This window comes from Seriola lalandi, unplaced genomic scaffold (assembly GCF_002814215.2).
Source record: "Seriola lalandi dorsalis isolate HSWRI2012SDOR001 ecotype SW California unplaced genomic scaffold, Sedor1 jcf7180002054277, whole genome shotgun sequence".
NCBI classification, from domain to species: Eukaryota; Metazoa; Chordata; class Actinopteri; order Carangiformes; family Carangidae; genus Seriola; species Seriola lalandi.
Genome location: NW_019524830.1, coordinates 1,061,181 through 1,079,807, shown reverse-complemented (window position 1 = coordinate 1,079,807; position 18,627 = coordinate 1,061,181). Strand labels below are relative to the sequence as shown.

The 18,627-nt window shown below is 41.9% G+C and overlaps 1 protein-coding gene across 1 annotated transcript in view; it reads right to left on the bottom strand.

Annotated features, from left to right (window-relative positions):
• Nucleotides 1-16,671, bottom strand: part of gpc1b (glypican 1b) — a 64,670-nt gene extending 47,999 nt beyond the window's left edge. The window contains exons 1-2 of the mRNA XM_023405400.2: nucleotides 16,552-16,671; nucleotides 15,859-16,419 (exon numbers count right to left, since the gene is read on the bottom strand). Of these exons, the coding sequence (XP_023261168.1) occupies nucleotides 15,859-16,018 (160 nt within the window). The 5' untranslated portion in view covers nucleotides 16,019-16,419; nucleotides 16,552-16,671. The remainder of the gene's footprint in view (nucleotides 1-15,858; nucleotides 16,420-16,551) is intronic.
• Between the last annotated feature and the right edge of the window lie 1,956 nt (nucleotides 16,672-18,627).

The window sequence follows — 18,627 nt, the reverse complement described above, 5'->3', positions numbered from 1 at the left end:
AGGCACAATATCCATTTGCAATTCACTTTGGTAATAATCAGACATGTGGGACAACATTATAACCGTCTACAATGATTTGAAACTGCAATATTCTGCAACACCTTTTCCTCTCGCCCCTTTTTTCACAAAAATGATGGACATGAACAGTAAACCACACTTAAGGCCCATGACAATAGGTAGAAATGAAATAATAATCACCTCACAATGAAAGTATGAGTGTGGTCCATGAAAAAGATTATTTATAGCAGTGTAATGGTGCATTAGGCACCGTGTTCCCAAGAGAGAAGGGGCCTGGCTACAATTTGCAAAATGGGTGATGTGGGAAGTGGGAAGCTTGAACAGTTAAAGCAGCTTCTAACAACCGCTGCTTGTCATTTAGCTACAGAGAAGCTGGTAGACCACCACATAGAATAACGATCCATGCCTGGTTGAGAGAGAGAGGCAAACTGAGAGAGTAAAATGCTTTTAGAGAGGGTAACAATATGCTGAAAGCGAAGGAGGCGGGGGAATATTGCAGCCTGACAGTGAATGCACCTCATCTGAAAGACTGGAGTGGTTTCCTGTCACAAAAGAGCGACGTCCTTGGAGGGTTTGTCTGAGATACAATTAGCCTCCATTCAAGTTATACTGGCCATCCATGGTACTCCAGAAAACGCATGTGGACTATAACGGTACTTTAAAATCGTTATTCATGCTGCTACAGTTCACACATTCACACTTTTGTCAGCACGTATGGTACATAGGTTCAGCCAGCCACATGGACAGTGGACACTTGCGAACATGGGCAAATGAAATAAAAAGTTATGACACACCAGATAAACACAGACAACAGCGAGTGATTTAAGTTCCTGTCACCTCAATGTCACAGCCCAGTCTGCCTTCCTTGGCCAGGCTGCCTCAGTACCCCGCGGGCGCACATCCCTGCCTCACAGCGTGAGTCAGAGGAGCTAAGCAGTGCGCCACTGCGAGCCACATGTGTTATACTCTCCTCCTCATCCAACCAGCAGACACAAATTATTAAGAAGTTGATAATATTGGCCTGTCAAAGCATGAAAGATAATAATCATGTCAGTTATAAGTAATTTATGGAAGAGATGTGTTTGGAGAAGCAATTTGTGATTGATTTTAATTTAACAAGTATGCTATGCTGGTGCATACTCGAATAAACATGCACACACACATTTATGTACAAGTCAAAGCAGTCAGAAGAGACAGCAGAATCAACTCTGTGTCCAAGGCATAAACAACAGTTATTGACGTCACCCAAAATCAACAGGGCCAGGGCCTGAGAAAGACAGCCAGCCAATTTATATAACAATGTGAAAAAAGAGGGGCCTTGCGATGAGAGCGACAGCTGTGCTTAATCAAGGGAACTAAGCCAAGAGAGATGTGAAGGGACACAGAAGGACGAAGCGAAGGTGAAGAAAGCTGGAGAGAGGAAAAGAGAGCTTGAGGGAAAAGAGCAAGATAGGATATAAGTCTGGAAAGAAGGAACAAAGTCTCGACTCTGTGAGCCTGAAGAAGGGATGGAACACTTAAGAAGAGAGGGGCTGTTACAGTGAGAGTTCATCCGCAGTGAGCACACAACCCTCTTGACAAAACACCCCAATATGGAACATCAAAGCCTTGATGCTTCTCTTTTTGCGTCACCGCCCGATTGCAAAGAAGGGTAAAATTGGTACAACCAAACAACAAAGACAGAGAAAGTCAGCTGTTGTTGTTGTTTCACGTCACCATCCTACTGTGCTCTCAGCAAGAAATGTGTACTTTACTTCTCTCTCCTCTTTTCCCCGGGGAAGATTAACCTAAAATGTAGGTTGATTTAAAACTTTTCCAAAGATCATTAATTTCTGATACCGTAACATCAATGGAACAACATTCTACGACAAAAATCCTCCTGTGAAGAGACCTAAGCCAGATCTACTTTTCCTTGATTTAGTCCATCCACTCCTCAAGGCCCTGGTCATTCATCAGCAGATATCACATGACACACCAGAGCCATTCACTCTGAGTCTCACAGTCTCCTCTGCCCAACAGGACTTGTGATTCAGTTTGGCTGAGTTGATGCCCTGGGCCCCAGGCGTCAGGACTGAGGCTGCTGGGAAAGTAGGGTGCAGGGTACAGGGACACACAGACATTGTGACAGGGATGCTATTACTGTTGCTTCACAGCTAGAGGAATAGATTTAGCCACATACTGTAGATGTGCGTAGCCAGTTTATTAGAGGACATGTCAGCAGACAAACGTAGACACAGGCTACACAAATAGCTTTGTGAGATGAAAACTGATTTTGATGCCACGCTGAGTATACTGAAAACAGCTAGAAAGCAACTTACTTACTCTTCAAAAATGTAGAGTACAAGTAATTATGCCAAGTTGAAAGAGAGATAAAGCAACACACACAAAAACAAAGAATGACAGGATGAAACACAGAGTGGGAGAAAGTTTTCTATTGCTCCATAAGACGCTTCATCTCTGCCTCTCTCTTTATCTCAGCAGGATGGAAGCAAGAGCATGAAAGATTTAAAGAGAAGGCTTTTAGTTTGAACCAGCGCCTGGCCCAAAGACACACACTCAGACACAAAAAAGAGGAAAGATATCAGACTATCTCTGGCAAAGCTTACTTTTACAATTACCAGTAAAGTCAGATTTTTTTAAATTTTAATCATAAGAACACACACACCAGACAATTCAGTCAAGATGCAGGTCCACGCACTTGGCGTTTGAAATTATTTTAGAGTGGGGAGCCCAGACTTAGGATCTCAGAGAAAACTGCTTGATCAAACGTGACGTCAGAGCAAAACAAACATGGAATATTGTTAGCTGGTTGCACTTGTGTGTGTTGTATTTCTCCAAAAAACAAAAAATGAGAAAAAAATGAGAATGTAGTCACAGCAGAGAGGACAGGATCAGCAGAGCTTGTACATTTTGCAGCACGAGCTGAGGGAGAGTTGGAAATAAAGTTTTATTCTATTAGTCTTAAACGTTATTGCTATTTTTAAACAGGTGGAGTGGAGAATGAAACGTGAGATGGTTAGAAATGTAGTCATTTTTATACACTCTCTTTTTTACCTTCCACTGCCACGGAGATGGTTGATGGTCAATTGCTAGCGCATCATCTGGTTGTTGACGCATCCCAGTGACCACACTCTCATTGGATATTGCGGATGCGATCGCTGTTCTTTTCACACTACATGATTTTTAAATATCAAAGATGTTTGATATTTATAATTCAAAATCAGGGAGACTCAAATCCAGTTGGTAACATTTACATTATGTCTGTAAACCCCTCACATCACAGGATCGTTTGGGCAGATAAATCAGTTCAGACCAGCCCTGATTAGGGAATGACAGGAGGGGTGAATTAACCCAAAATCTGCCCAGTTATCCTCTAATGTGGAGCCAGCATCACTGGATAAAACCTGGATAAAGTCTAAACACACAGAGTCACATATGCAAGCCAGCACCCAACATCCCTTGGGGCAAAAACTCTTTCTAATATGACACTGTTGAGTCAGGGATTCTAGTTCAAGTACATTGCTGCAAGATGTTGCTTATTGTATCACGTTGTGCACGTGTTGCTCAGACTTATTTAAAGTTGTACTAAGGGTAAAAACAATATGATGACTATGTGCTGCTTTAAATATAAGCTGAGGGGTTCTGTGGGTTTAAATCTGAGTTTAAGTTTCCGACAGGTTGCGGCGCAGAATGCTACATGACAAAAAGCTTTCGTATCCCCCCCCCCCGTTAAGTTCAAGCTGACCTTGAATGAAGCACTTAGCGTCCAACTATTTAAATGAAACTGGTTATAATTATAGCTCTCACTGATTGGCATACTGCACAGCAGCTCCCAGTGTATGTATCCAGTATGTACAATATGTATTTGTGATCCTCTGCAAGCCAGGAGGTCGCTGCTGTAAATAACATGTTCTTAGTCACCTTGTCTGATAGGATAAGAGACAAATGAACACACTTTATGTAAAACACGTCTTATGTGTGTGCTTATTAAAATATGTAAGCAGAAACAGTCTTGCATTAGAGTAACACAGCACGACACTCACATTTTTACGTAGTATATATTTAAATACAGACACTCAAACACCCATACAATACATAAACACATTATACGCATTAGAAACACACAAGGCAGCCAGCCATGCACTAAGCTTGAGTTGACAGAGTTCATTTGGAAGATGTAAAATATTTATGAGAGAAGACTCTGCAGGGGAGGAAGAAGAGATGAAAATAGTGAGGGCGCAAAGGAGGGATAGCAAATAATGAGACGAATGAAACAGTGACGAGTGGGCCCAACTGAAATGCCCTCTGTTATGGCTGAGCGGAAGAAATGCAAGCTAAATATGTCACTGTCATTTCAAGTTCATTAGCTCACTGCTTGCCATCCCCTCCTGGGAGGAACGAAAGAAGGGGAAGTGTAGAAAGGTATATTTGTACAGTAGCAAAAACCGCTGAGCTCCTGTGAAACGGAATAGGAACTCACACTGATAGTTACTTTGTGACTTTTAAGCTTGTACCTTTAATATTCTTCTTCTTTAAAAAGTTACTGATTGCACTTACTGTAAATTCCCCATTATAGCTTTTCTATTTCCATCCACGGCTGCGATAAATGAAGCCGCGGATGGAAATAGAACGCAGTGATGCAGTCACAAATGTATCAAAAAATGTCACATTACAAACAGGATCTTCAGTGTTGAAATAGATCAACATTCCTGTCAAACTATTCCACTGTTCTTGGAATTTTTCAGGTAGACAAACAAACAGAGTAAGTGCCAGTGCCTTGCTATTAAGTGGCTTAAATGCTAGGTGTTTGCAAGGGACATGTAAGATGTACAGAGGTGACAATCCCCGGAACCTTTATCTTAAAAGAGGACATAAAAAAACTGACTGAAACTGATAGAGAGAAGCAGTCCGACATGGAAAGTGGAATTGTGGAAGTGGAAAAAGAACAAAAATTAGGATGTAGGTAATAAAAAGCTAATCCTGTACCAGCAAACAGGATGACAATTGACAGTAATTACATACCCCCCCTGTAATTATGAGCTTTTTTTATGCGCCCCTCTTCTCATAAGGCCTTACTAATCCCCTGGTCATTCCCGCTCCTCCATCTTCAAACAGTCACTCTACCTCCACATCTAAATAGCAATGCATGGTCCAGCCAAATAAGCAAACCACCATGACCTACAGGGGCTTTCCTTACCCACAAATAACGCTTGAGAAATGATGTCATATAAAACCAGATCTCAGTATCTAATTACAGAAAAATGTGCTTCGAAAGCACAAAATCCAACAGGAGATGCGAGCTGGAGTGGACTCAGAGAGAACGGAGGAAAAGCTGCTTCACCACAAACTGGGAGAGAGAGAGAGAGAGAGAGAGAGAGAAAGAGGAGAGAGAGAGAGAGAGCGAGACTGCAGTGCACGGCTCGAAAAACTCATTTTGGTATTCTGATTGCTAGAAGAACTAATGTTATTTTGGGGGGACCAAGATTTTCTGTTTAAGCCAATTATACAGTGGAGATCCCGAAAATGTACCGGATGGAAAGGGAGACATGCAGTAGGATCACAGAGCAGTAGGGCCTGGAAAAACTGCGTTCTCTCGGCTCCAGGAAGCCAATAAAACAACACACAGATTTCACTGTAATTACATTCAAACTCCGAGCAAAGGAAGTTGGAAGACGGTTAGAGTGAGTGTGAGAAAATAGATTCCCACAGGAAGATTTTAAAAGAAAACTAAAAGGAAGCTACAAAATTTTACAGAATCCAGAAATCCCATGCAGTGTTATAGCACTAAATTTTAAGGGAAACATTTTAAGAATTATCTATCTCATTCGCATATTTCTCTCCCAAAGCCCAGAGGACGGAGGAGTCCTGAGCTGCATTTAAAGCTCCACTGATGATGATGATTTTCCTGGATTTTTGAATTATACCCCGAACATTAAAGCCACGTGTTGCAAACGTGTCTTTAATGTTCAGACTGTAAATTTCGTGGTAAAATTAGATCACAAAATAAAAAGTCATAAAAATCACAGACAAGTACCCGAAAACAAACTGAACTAGCAAAGCTTTTGGAGAGCATCTGTGAGCATGCAGTAAATTTCACATGAAAAATAAATGAATTCACAACTTCCTCCGCAGGAGCAGATAGGGAGAGAATGAGAGAGAGATACAGCCTCAAAGGCAGAAACGACTTAGGGATAGAGAAAGAGAGAAGAAATAATTACGATAATGGAAACTAGTGTGAAACAGTTTATCTCGATGAGAGAAAACCTTCAGGAAATTACGAAACGCCAAGTAACAATAAAGCAAAATAACGCTATTATGTGGAGCCACTTGCCTACAGCAGCTAAAAACAAAATCCTCCAAAATGGCCAATTTAAAAAGCCAAAGAGAGAACTATCAGAGACAGTGAGATCTGACAGAGCTGAAGAGAAAGTGGCAACTCTTCTGCATACAAAGTATGGGAACATGCTTCTAGTTTGGAAGAGATTATGGAGAATAATGTTTACACCTCAGGGGAGAGGAGGGGAAATTGGAGACAAAGAAGATATTCACAAGTCTTGAAACACCTGGTATATCTGCTTCACATACACATAGAAACACATAAGCTAACAGCCAGATAACTTCTGCACTGTTTTATTCTGAGAGGATGTGAGCTACGGTATTTCTAATAACAACCTATGTGTGGAAGAAAGGGCCACTGCTGAACAGAGCAGAACAAAAGTGACTGCTTATCAAAGGGAAGTGTGTGGTTGAGGGATATGTGTACTGTTGCATCTGTGTGTCCTATCTTTATTAAATCTGTATTGTGTGTAGAAGGCGCTGGAGCAGTGAGGTGCAGGACGCAGAGATTCAACGGTTAGACGACACCTTACTGATTTTATCATTTACTCCTATCTTTTTATATACAAGCCCAATCTCTCATCTCTTCAATTCCTATTTCCTCATTTTTCTATTTGAGAGATAGGGGCCTAAAGGCTGTCTCCATCAGAGAATATCAATCTATTTTGGCAATTATATTGTGTATCCAGAACTGGATCTGAGCTGGAGGAAGTGCTCAAAAGAGTAGCTGGGCTTCACAAAGAGGAGTAGTGCAAAATTTGTTTGCTCCACACAAACCATTTCATGCAGTGAAGGACATGACAAAGCCCTTCCTAGTCATAATGACCCTGAATAAGATGAGTTTAGCCGTGCCGTAATTTGAAGACAGCTGGGGCTGTTTAAAGGTTTTCATAAACAACTTTGTTTTTGACAACTGAAAATAGGGCTGTATTATTGCTGATTATTGTCAGAAAATAGTGAAAACTGCCAATTACAAGTTTCTAAAGTCCAAGGTGACGTCTTCAAATATCTTTTCCTGTTTGACCAACAGGTTAAGACCAAAAAAAATAGAAAGAAAAGCAGTAAATTTCAATAGTTGAGAAGCTGGAACACAGTAATGTTGTAATGATATTTTTGCTTGAAAATGATAGAATGTATCATTATCAATAGTTGTTGGTAAATTTTGTGTTGACTGACTAATCAATTCATCAAATAATCACCTCAGGTTTAAATCAAAATATAGCAGCAATATAACAGATTTGCTTGAAAATAATTGAGGGTTGATGCGTAAAACAATTAACATACAAGATAAAGAATATTAATAATATACTGTATATGATTAAAAGAAACACAAAATACTACTAATAATATTTACTATAATACTAACTACTAATACTACGACTAATACTAATATTTATGAGGAATAGCTGTGTGTCAGTTTAAATCTGCTGAGAATTCCTACATTTAGTCATACCCAAGTAAACATAATATGGGTTCAATAAAAACGTGAATCAATAAACAGAATCAGAATCACAATTGATGAAATCTAAATGATATCCAACCCCATGTGAGTGTGTCCGTCTGGCACTGTGAGCTGCTGAATTTGTTGCCATGGTGCCATAGACACAGGATTTCCCCTCTGGGATGTGTATTAGCCAAAGAACGAAAGTCTCCAAACAAATACTTCAAACCACAGCTGCAGACAGTGCGTATGTATATGTGTGTGTGTGTGTGTGTGTGTGTGTGTGTATGTGAGTTGGTGTAGGGCGTGTCACCCTGTAAAATTCATACTGCGTGGCCTCACTTAATATGGTAGTGGGCGTCCCGGTTTGGGTCTGTACCATCTGTCAAGCAGTGGGAGGGCAAGAGGAGAGGGAGCTGGAGCAGAAGCGAAGCCACGCTGAGAGCTAAAGCCAGTTCCTTGTCACTTCAAATACTCACCTTGTCTGCAGAATGCACTGCTGGAGGGGATCACAACAGCTTGGCGTGGCACACATACACACACATTTACATAACTGACGAAAGGGCAAAACAAAAAAATTGCAGCAATCTCACTCACACTCAAACACACACACACACACACACACACACACACACACACACACACACACACACACACACACACACACATACACAATGACAGCAAATGGAAAGGAAGCGGTTTAATAACATTTTCACTTTGGCTTTAGAAGTCATGCAGAGTGCACACATCTGTGTCACACACACAAATGGACACTCTCTCATTCACTCATCTGCACCCAACATCCCCACACACGCAAACTCACACTCACATACACACACACACACACATAAACACACAACCAGAGACGGGGAAGGGGCTTTGACAAGGGAATAATTCTCCTTTTGACACAGCCAATTCCTCTGAAGACAAAAGAGGACTCAAACACAGAGACACTGCGGCCCTGAGAGGGAAACAACACACATACTCCCCCACGCGCCACACACACACACACACACACACACACACACACACACACACACACACACACACACACACACACACACACACACACACACACGCCTGTTGCAATGACACTACAACCCCCTGTGGTGACAAAAAAAGACTGGCCTATGCTGTCATCTGTGTGTCTGTGTGTGCTTGCCAAGGGAAGGCTGATGTACGTGTGAACTCCTACTCTCACATTAGACAAGTGACAGGGAACAAAAGACAAGAGGAGCGCAAGACGAGCGACGCCAGCAGCTCAAGTGCATTCTGGTCGGAGAAGAGGCAGCTGACACTTGTCAAGGTAGTGCATCATGTTCTAAAAAGCAATCACCGCTCACTCTCGGACCTCAATTTCACTACCTTTTAGACACTGTGGATGTTTTGTAAAATTAGTTATAGGAAATAGAAACGAAAACAGTGACACGTTTGCCAGCCCTTATGTCTTCCTGTCTCTCCACATATGAGTCAATGCATTTGACTATTTTCTTGACTTGTGTTTGTCACAGGAAATAGGAAGACAAATCGTCAGCTTTCTGTCTATCCAAAACTGTTTCGTTTTTAGATGACTACTTTATGCTCGGTGCTTTATACAAAAAAGCAGGTTAGTGAGCAATCTGTGAAGAGGTTTTTCTGTCCTTATTCACACATTTCGCAGAGTTCAGAGCAGCTAAATATGTTTGGACAGACCGTCCTCCATATTTCAATGTTTCTAACAGGCCCAAGAATGAAAATGATTACATAAGGAAATGCAGCACATAACGTGTTTCTTTAAAAGGAGCGACTTCCTTTCATCCATTTTAAACTCCACATTCTCTCTTCTTCTTGTTTCTTGTAGTAGTAGTTTTTCCCAACATATAGCCTGTCAGAGGGCAGAGCAGGGTCTTGCAAAGCCAAGCAGACCAAAGCAGCCCAAGTCAGCACCCATCAGCCAGCCCCCCCCCCCCCCCCCCCCCCCCCTCTATGTCTCTCTGTATGGTGAACATCAAACACACTGTGGTCTGTTTCATGCTCCATGCAGCCCATTATGGCTTAATGCTTCAAGAGGCTTCTTACTGACTTCAGCATTTTAACAACTCCGGCATATTCAGTTGGTAGGCAAACACACATACACAAAGACCCATGCGCGGCAACAAACACGTATGCACAGCTACACATGAACAGGCAAAGACAGGAGCCCAGATGCAGGGATTCACACACTTTAAACTGCGGCAGAGTTATCAGCCTGCACTCTGTGATACAGAAACAACTGTTGCTTTTGCTTTAATCTTTCTGAAGAGAAAGACCAACAGATGCACACGGCTTTATGCTGATATTAACCTTCAAATAAGCCTTGCCGCTCTTATCTCCAACTCAGTTAATGAGTTCCATTCACAAGGCGGCAATATGTAATTCAGTGCGATCAATTAGTTATCCACTATATGGGGAATAAGAACAGCACATCAGCGGGGATATTAATGGGATGGCGATAAGGCTACTGTCCAGAACAGCCACAATGACAACACTGCACGTTATCTCAATACACACAATATTTACTATTTACAGTTAAGTCTGGTCTGTCTCTTTATCTCTCCAGAGCCCTTCTCAGGCATAGAACACATAACATTATTGAAGTGTTGTCTTTTTTCAGTCAGACATGCCTGTGCAATTCGTAAATGATGCTGTAGCTTTAGAGATTTGATGGATATTAATGAATTCATCCATGCAGCTAAAAGGGTTGTTTTTATTTATTGCTGCTGTTTTTGTTTTCATAATTTTTAATTCCCTGCACTGTGAGGAGAAGAATGTCCTCAAGAACTTTTGGTGGAACTAAACAAATTGTATAAGAGATGATCATTGAATGAATAAATTATTACAGTGCTCTTTATTAGGAAGAGAAGACGGACATTTTTTATTTTCTCTGTGCCTACTTAAAGGAGCTATTTGTATGTTTTTTCTGCCGCCAAATGTGGTTTCTCGCCAGGAGTGGGCGGTGGAAACTTGACAAGAGCTAAAGCTATAATTGCGTTTACAACATAAAAGGCTATAATATTCCCCTCTGAGCAGCGCTACACCTTCAGGGCCGATTGGAAAGTGGCGAGACGGGCCGGGGCTAGCTGGTCAGCACGCTAACTTCACTACAAGAAAAGACGTGATAGAGACAAGTGTTAACATTGGCTTGCTTCCCACCGCTGGAGACAGCGCTTGGTGAGTAAAGGACTAAAGTTTGATGCTGAATTCACAATGTTTCTTCTAGACTGGTGAGTCAACAGCCGGTAATGCTAACACTGGCCGTGTAGCAATAGCAAAAACTTAAAAATAACTCCTTTAAAAAGAAGATTACACAAAAACAAAACCTACATCTAATTTATTGCTACATAGCTTTGTCATTACTTCGCAGTGGATATATATACGCTATGATAAACTATTTGCCAGTTGTCCATCATGTGTTCCTAAACTGGGACAAAAATAAAGTCTCCTTGCTGATAACAATACAATGCGATGACAGTGACACTGTGAATATGTATTTTTTATATGCCTAACTGGCATGAGAGAACATCGCTGAGGGGACAGGAGCGAGATACCATCGCAGGTCAAGCAGCTTCACAGCGGGACAGACAGAGGAGCTAGCGGGTCGTGAGCTAACAGCAACTGGTGGTGGATATACAGATACTGTATGAGTATATCCACAGAGATTAAGGGCTTAAACACATGCAACATTATACATGGTGTGCATTTTAATGTAGACCATGAACACCCTGGTAGATGGGCCATTTGGTATGCAGACCTTGCAGATTCTGAAAGCTGAAATTAAAAATCATTTCCAAGTATCGTTTTAGACTGTTCAGCGCAATGCATAATGTGACACCCCAAGTATTTTTGTTGTATTGGTGTTGACTTTGCAGCCTGGCTAGCCAGTTATGTTTTCTGCTGGCAGTGAACTCCCATCTCCATTTAACCTCTGACTGGAAGGTGGTGTAGAGGGCAGCAAACACACCAGCAGCCATTATCTTATCATTACCCTCCGTCAAAGAGGAGAAAGTTACAGAGGGAGATTTTTTTACTCAGTGTGAGAAAACTTGTGCTCTGTTTTAGCTGCAGTAATGCTATTACACATTTCAGGACATATATCTAAATTCTCAGTCAAGTGACTGAGTTCAAAACATTCCCATACTTTTCGCTGTGGGCTACCATAGTGATCAGCCCATTTTTCCAGCCACAAGCCAGGCTTTAGTCAACAACAGTTCCTAGCAGGCCTGGTGAGCAGCAATCCCACTGTATCATTAGCCAAACACTGGTTAGAGATGACACTTCAGAGCACTGAGCTGCTCACAGTCAGCCTGTAGCAACCAGCAATCAACAACAACACAAATACAGCATGGGAAAGCCAATGCCGAACCAATATGCTACTAGCCTTCCTGCAGATGTCTCATGCAGCTTGTCTCTTTGTATAAGCTTATATGACATTCAGCATCTAACACTCATTGGCTGCCAGCTGCTTTCAAAGAGCGTCTGGCGCCTCTCTCTTTAAGAGCCGATGAGAGAGAGAGAAACAGAGAGATGAAGAATGTCATCCCCTGAAAGACAAAAAGATAAGTCATCACGACTGTAATGATGGGGTGGGACAGGGAGGGGGCAGCGCAGGGAGGAGACAGATGAGCCTCATAAAAATCAATCATCCATTTTTGGTAAACACAGACAAAAAAACCCCCCCCAAAAAAACAAAACATTGACATTACATTACACATGGAGTTAAACTACAATCATCGTATTCATTTTGAGAGCATCAATCAGTTCGCTTGATTATTCGAGAACCATTGCTCTTCATTTCTGCTCAAGTGATACTGTTCCCATGGTCCAGTAAACACTGCTTCAACACAATGATAACAAACAGCTCAGCCTTAACTCAATAGCTTTCTTCTGCGTGGCTTTTTCCCCTGAGCAAATTACTTAAGAATAGGGGACTATCCAAGTTGGTATATGAGGCGTGTCGATGTGAAAGCAATATCCAGGAATCTTCTTTCACCGCTGACTGAGCATAATCAAACAGAGACTGTGATATGGGATGGGGGGTTCAGCTCGTTGAAGATTTCTTACTTCTTTTTTTTGCCTCACACATTTAGAAAAGTACATCATTCAAATGTAAAAAACAGAGGTATAAAAGTAAAAATTATATTTTTAAACCAACAAATCTTGGAATTTAATTAAAAAAATGAAATGGCAATAGCTAAAGTAATACTTTTTTGTTTAACCTTTTTTTTGGGGGTATATTTATTACAGACCATGTTCAGACTTAATTTGCATATGCTTCCATGTTTGATTATTCAAATTTTGTGCATCTAAAAATGAAGTCTAATATTAAGCTCAAAGGTGTTGGCTACTTTGTGTGCCAAGGACGTTTTTCCTCATATATTGTGCAGTGGCGTTTCAAAGTGCAGCGACTGGACATCATTTTCAGAGTTGGGATGCAGTCGTCTCTCATCGTCCTCCCAGACTCAACCTGGGTGATGTACTCAGCATGTGACCTTGAGTCAGACTCAGCCAATACATTAGGTTGATCAAGCCCTGGTGTCACAGCAGGAAATATCCTTCTGCAAATGTCAGGGATCATCCACAACATTCAGGTGGCGCATAATTTGGAGGAATAAATTAAAGCTTTCATATTTTACCAAGGTGTTTAATATGCCAGACTGGAGCGAACCAGCAGTTATTTATGCTTGAGAGCCAAGAGACGGGGACACCGGAGAAATATTGTCAATGTACAAAGCCAAATCCCCCCCCCTCTCTTTCCGTCTCTCTATCTCTACCCCTCACTCTCATCTCTCTTTTCTGTCATTTCTTCATCTATCTCTTCCTGACCCTCAGTCTCACTCCCTTATTTTCTCTCTTACTGAGAATATGTTGACCCTAGACTTATTTAAGCTCCACATCATTGATTGAAACAACAGGAATAGGTGGTGTCATGACAAGACAGATTTGCTCTTTAGAGCATTATGGATTACAGACATATGGAAGAAAAGGGGATTTCTAAGGGACCAGAGCTGGCGTTAATTCTGTCAAATGATTTATTCAGTATGGTCAATCAGTTAAATTAGAAGTGTCCAGTTACTACTTGGCCCTCACTACCTTATGATGTATGGCGTGATGACATGAGCTAACAGTTTCATCACATTACGGTCCCACCCTCAAATCTTATAATCTCTCCCATCCTATCAGTGTAATCACTAGGAAAGATCTATTGTATATCTCTGCATTGGATATCATGTTCCTCATAAATGCACTATTAATGTTTTATTTATGTAGCTCAAGATAAAACACAGATAATCTGTGTTTAAAAGCGAAACTGCACAATATATATATATATATATATATATATATATATAAAGTGTTTCTATCAAGACACAATGCTCTCTCTGCAACCATGCTGTGCTCTGTGACAGCCTATATGCTATCAGAAAATAGAGCAGTTTCTACTTTAGGATATTCGTGAATGTGTGACCTTTAGGTGAATACTGCAGAAAGTCACCCTTGTATGTCTCAGTACCACTCAGCCACCATTCTGTACTAATGGACAAACACTGCTGTCTTCACAGAGAAGAAGAGTTTATCTGCTGACACGGTTATGTAGCACTCTGTGAAAAAAAAAAAAAGAATTGGATGATACAGAAAAGGTGACTGACGCAGAGTCTAGAAAAAGTATGTTATCAGATAAGGACTGACTGTAGCTGTGTTTCAGTGAGAATCACTGTAGCGAAATTCAGATGAGTATTGCCCACATCCACATTTCATTTCCTGTTGGAGATTACTTCAGATATTATTGCTGTACCGTAAGTTCTCTATGTTTGGAAAATACTTCTTTACATTTACAGTTTTGGGACAGTGAAATTAAAAGTGTGCTAGTTCAAAACTGAGTTCTATTGCATTTGAATGTGCACACAGGAAAGTGGTTGTGTAGGCATGCATGCTCACAGTCTCCTGTCTTGTCCATGCATGTACGATACTGTAACTGTAGAACCTGAAATTACAGTTAACTCTGTGTGTGTCTGTGTGTCTGTGTGTGTGTGTGAGAAAGCGTTGCACCGAATTCCAGGAGAGGCACACGTGTAATCATCTGAACTGTAGAGGGGCTTGTGACTGTCTGACATCAGACCATGAATGACACAGTGAGCAACATCGTGTTTGCGTGGTTCCAGCCCAGTCAAGTGACTGGCTGGCAATTTAGAAGGAAGAATTCCCTGCGCAAAGACAAGAGAGCTTAAAGAAGAGAAAAAGATTCGGGAGTGTCTTCAAGAGTAGCAGCTTAATTTTGAGGCATAGGGAAACTGAGAAAAGAAAACATAAAGCGAGGTGGTGATCCTGCATCTGTGTTTCCAAAAATGTCAAGTGTGAGAACATTTGAAGAGGCTTTCTCACATTTTTGATCAGGGATGAACAGCCAGATTGTCTGTGACACGTCTGTACTGTCTGATATTTTTTCAAAGCAGTGTTTCATCCTGAGAGATAGCCAAGAGCTAGAGCTCCTCTGCTTTATCATGTGACATGAAATGAGTGTGACTACAGGTTGAAAAGCTACAGAGTTAGACGTCTCATCTGCTGCCTCTCTCACAACAAATATAAACTAGAAAAAGACTTCATTTTAAGCTTGTGGTTAACAAGGATTGCTTTAAATATCCTGTGTACCACACTGAGCACAAAGAGCAGAGTTTGTGAACCAACTACATGCAAACCTATAATCATTCATTCCTATTGGATAGGTCAGATCTGCACAACAGCACTTAGATACAATAAATGGTGTTACTGCAGGTGCGACTTTGGCCCCAAAATAGACTAACATTCCTTGGGGGACTTGCAGAGGGATTATGCTCCTGGTGGCAATGAGTTTAAAGCAACTGTGAGCTTCTTTACTTAGTATTTAACACATTGTTGCATAATTTAAATAACAGATATATTGCGTTTGGACAGACTGACTGTCCTGAAAGTATTTCTGGCTTCAGGGGTAAAGATCAGATTCAGTCCAGAGAAAGGTGTGCGCACAACATGAACAGCAAACTTTGGACAGGCTGTATATTTAAGGAGCTTACCTGATATTTCAGCTTGAGGGACACTTTCAATAGAGAATCCTTTCCCACTATAAAACTGCCTGATATCCGAACAACTCCGGGCTTTGCTGGTGCCTTTGTCCCCATAGGCTGGTGCCGTCAGAGAGCATAGTGCCAGAGCCGCTATGATGAAGGAATCCATCCCAGCCGACCGGTGTATGTGGTCAAGTGCAAATCCGACCAAGAGCCGAAGCGACTGTGTTGAGTCCTAAACGGAGCAGGAGACTCCCAGTTAGTAGCCGCGTGTCAAACAGGGCTACTGAGTGCTGCTGTGCGTAAAATATCCTCCACCTTCCTCTCCTCCTTCTGCCCTTTCAGTGCGTCTGCTGAGTGTGGGGCTGCTCTCCGCGCACTGCTGCAAGGCACAAGAGCGACTCTTCACAGCGCAGAGGTTTCGTCTCTCCCCAGTCCTATAACGCAGGGCTGATGTGGACAGGACAAGACCCTCAGGTATTATTTTCCCCAAATAACTATAGGCTATCTTCTCACGCCGTGCTCGGGTTTAAGTGCAGATTTATATCCACTGTTGGGATTTTGGTTCACCTAAAGAGAGAGAATGAAGAGATGAAAGATTTAGGTTATGCATTCACAGCTGAAATTATTTAAGTCATGTAAGAAAATAGCGGCTGTGTTGCGCTAACGCTGTGCAGCCTGGTTCTGTCGCCACACGCCTACCGGCTATGACGGCCCGGAGGGATCTGAGTAAAGTGGTGCGCACAGGCAGCTACCGCAGCTCGTTTCCAGCTCAGGCTTTTCTGAACGATGCTTTGCCAACGCTGCCACTCTGTGGAGTGAGGAGGCGGGGGAGAGAGAGAGAAGGGGGGGCATACGAGGTTTCACGTTCCTCTTGCCATTTCCGTTTCATTCTGTCTCATCTAAATATTATTTGTGGACATGTTTCAGTATGACATTACTGTCTGGTTTGATTCGTGGGTTTAGTTTTGGAAACATCTGTCATTTTCAGTCTGTAGCAGTCTCTCTCTCTCTCGCTCTGTGTGTGTGTGTGTGTGTGTGTGTGTGTGTGTGTGTGTGTGTGTGTGTGTGTGTGTGTGTGGTTGGAAGTGAAGGAATGTGCACTGCGCGTCCTGACAGCTTGATCTCCACCAGCCAGGTGTCACAGGTGAGCTGTGGGCGTGCCCTCGACCCCCAGGTAGACCAACCCACCCACCAGTGTAGGCCAACGCTGAGTATACCCCTCCTCCACTCTGCACAGAGCATCTGTACACATGCGCCATATCACTCCACAAGGTGCAATTAAGGAGCCAACAAGTCACTACCTGCCCTGTGCCTTTTCCCGGTTTACCTGTCACCTGCTGAATGCATTCATTATCTGAGTTTCTGTACGTGTACAACAAAAGCATGAAATGCTCCTGAATAATTTCAGGCTTGATCGAACACAGAAATGAAGCTATACAAAACAAGAGCTATCCTCGCCTTCAGTATGAAAGAAGTTTGCACTTGTCTTATAGCCTACATACAATAACACTATAAATACAAAAGACCCCCATCCCTTGTTTGTTTTTTCAATGATGCTACAGTTTAGCTTTTCCTATGAAGCCTGTTTCCTCTTACATCCCTAAAGGAAATGCTTTGTTTATAAAGCAGGCTACATTTTATACATACTTGGAATTTTTCCATTTATTCATTGCTTCTAATAGGATCCCCTGATTCCCGGTTCCCAGGTCCGGATCCAGCAGGCCAGTGCATGGCCAGTAGCAGCAATATGTCCATAACTAATGCTTTTGTTTATTTGTGAATTCATTCATTTGTATGCGAGAGGAAAAAGTTCACTCAGTTCAGGTTGGTTTGAACCCAGGGCCCTCTTCTCACGAAGCAATAAAATTGAGTTTAAAAGTCTCATTACATTATTACACTTTGAGTATGGTATTGGCCTCATAAATGTGAAGTTCACACATCCTCCCGTCTTACACCATTCATACAAACATGCACAGTCAAAAGTTCAAGGTAAGGTAAAAGCAGTGCTGTGAATGTTATGTGCTGAGAAACCCACAAAACATTCAGCTGATATTAAATGACTGGTGTGGACCTGGATTGCAATGAAAGGGACATGCAGTTCTCTCACTTAAATGTCTTCTTAGTCATCTCAGTGTATGAAACTGAATCAGACAGTGTTTGATGGTGTCACAACTGTGGGAGATGCTTTTTAAGGATCGTTTTGCCAAAGAAGATGCCACCGCACATTATTGCAGTGACACATGGAAAAACTCCAGTGCAGCCTGAAATAACCAACCGTCACACAACAGACAGACAAACAAAAGTGAGATGCGACGAGAGAAAACCAGAGACGGCAGGGTGAAGTAGAGAGCCATATAGCAAGTAAAGTCATTTCCTGCCTCCAAATCATTCTATTTATGAAGGCAGACATTGTTTATGAATGCATTAGGAAACCTTACTCTATAATTAGTCTGTTCCTCATGACTGGATGAGTCCAAACAAAGAGGACAGCATCTTGCATATCGCTAACTGACAAATAGCTACACTTGCTTCCCATTATTGCAGCTCTGAAATGAGAAGGCATGAATTACACCTTCGTTCTGCTAAATCAAGTGGTCGACTCTGACACTAAAGCGCTGCAGTTACTCTGCTAAAGTTGAGACTTGTGTAATTGTGCCACACAGCAGACAGAAACCACTTTCTAATTATGTGTAATACCCTTGCTCCACTGTTCTCATGGCTGAAGGGGAATACCGGCCAGAGTTAAAGCACATGTGGCCAGAGGTTAATAAGTCT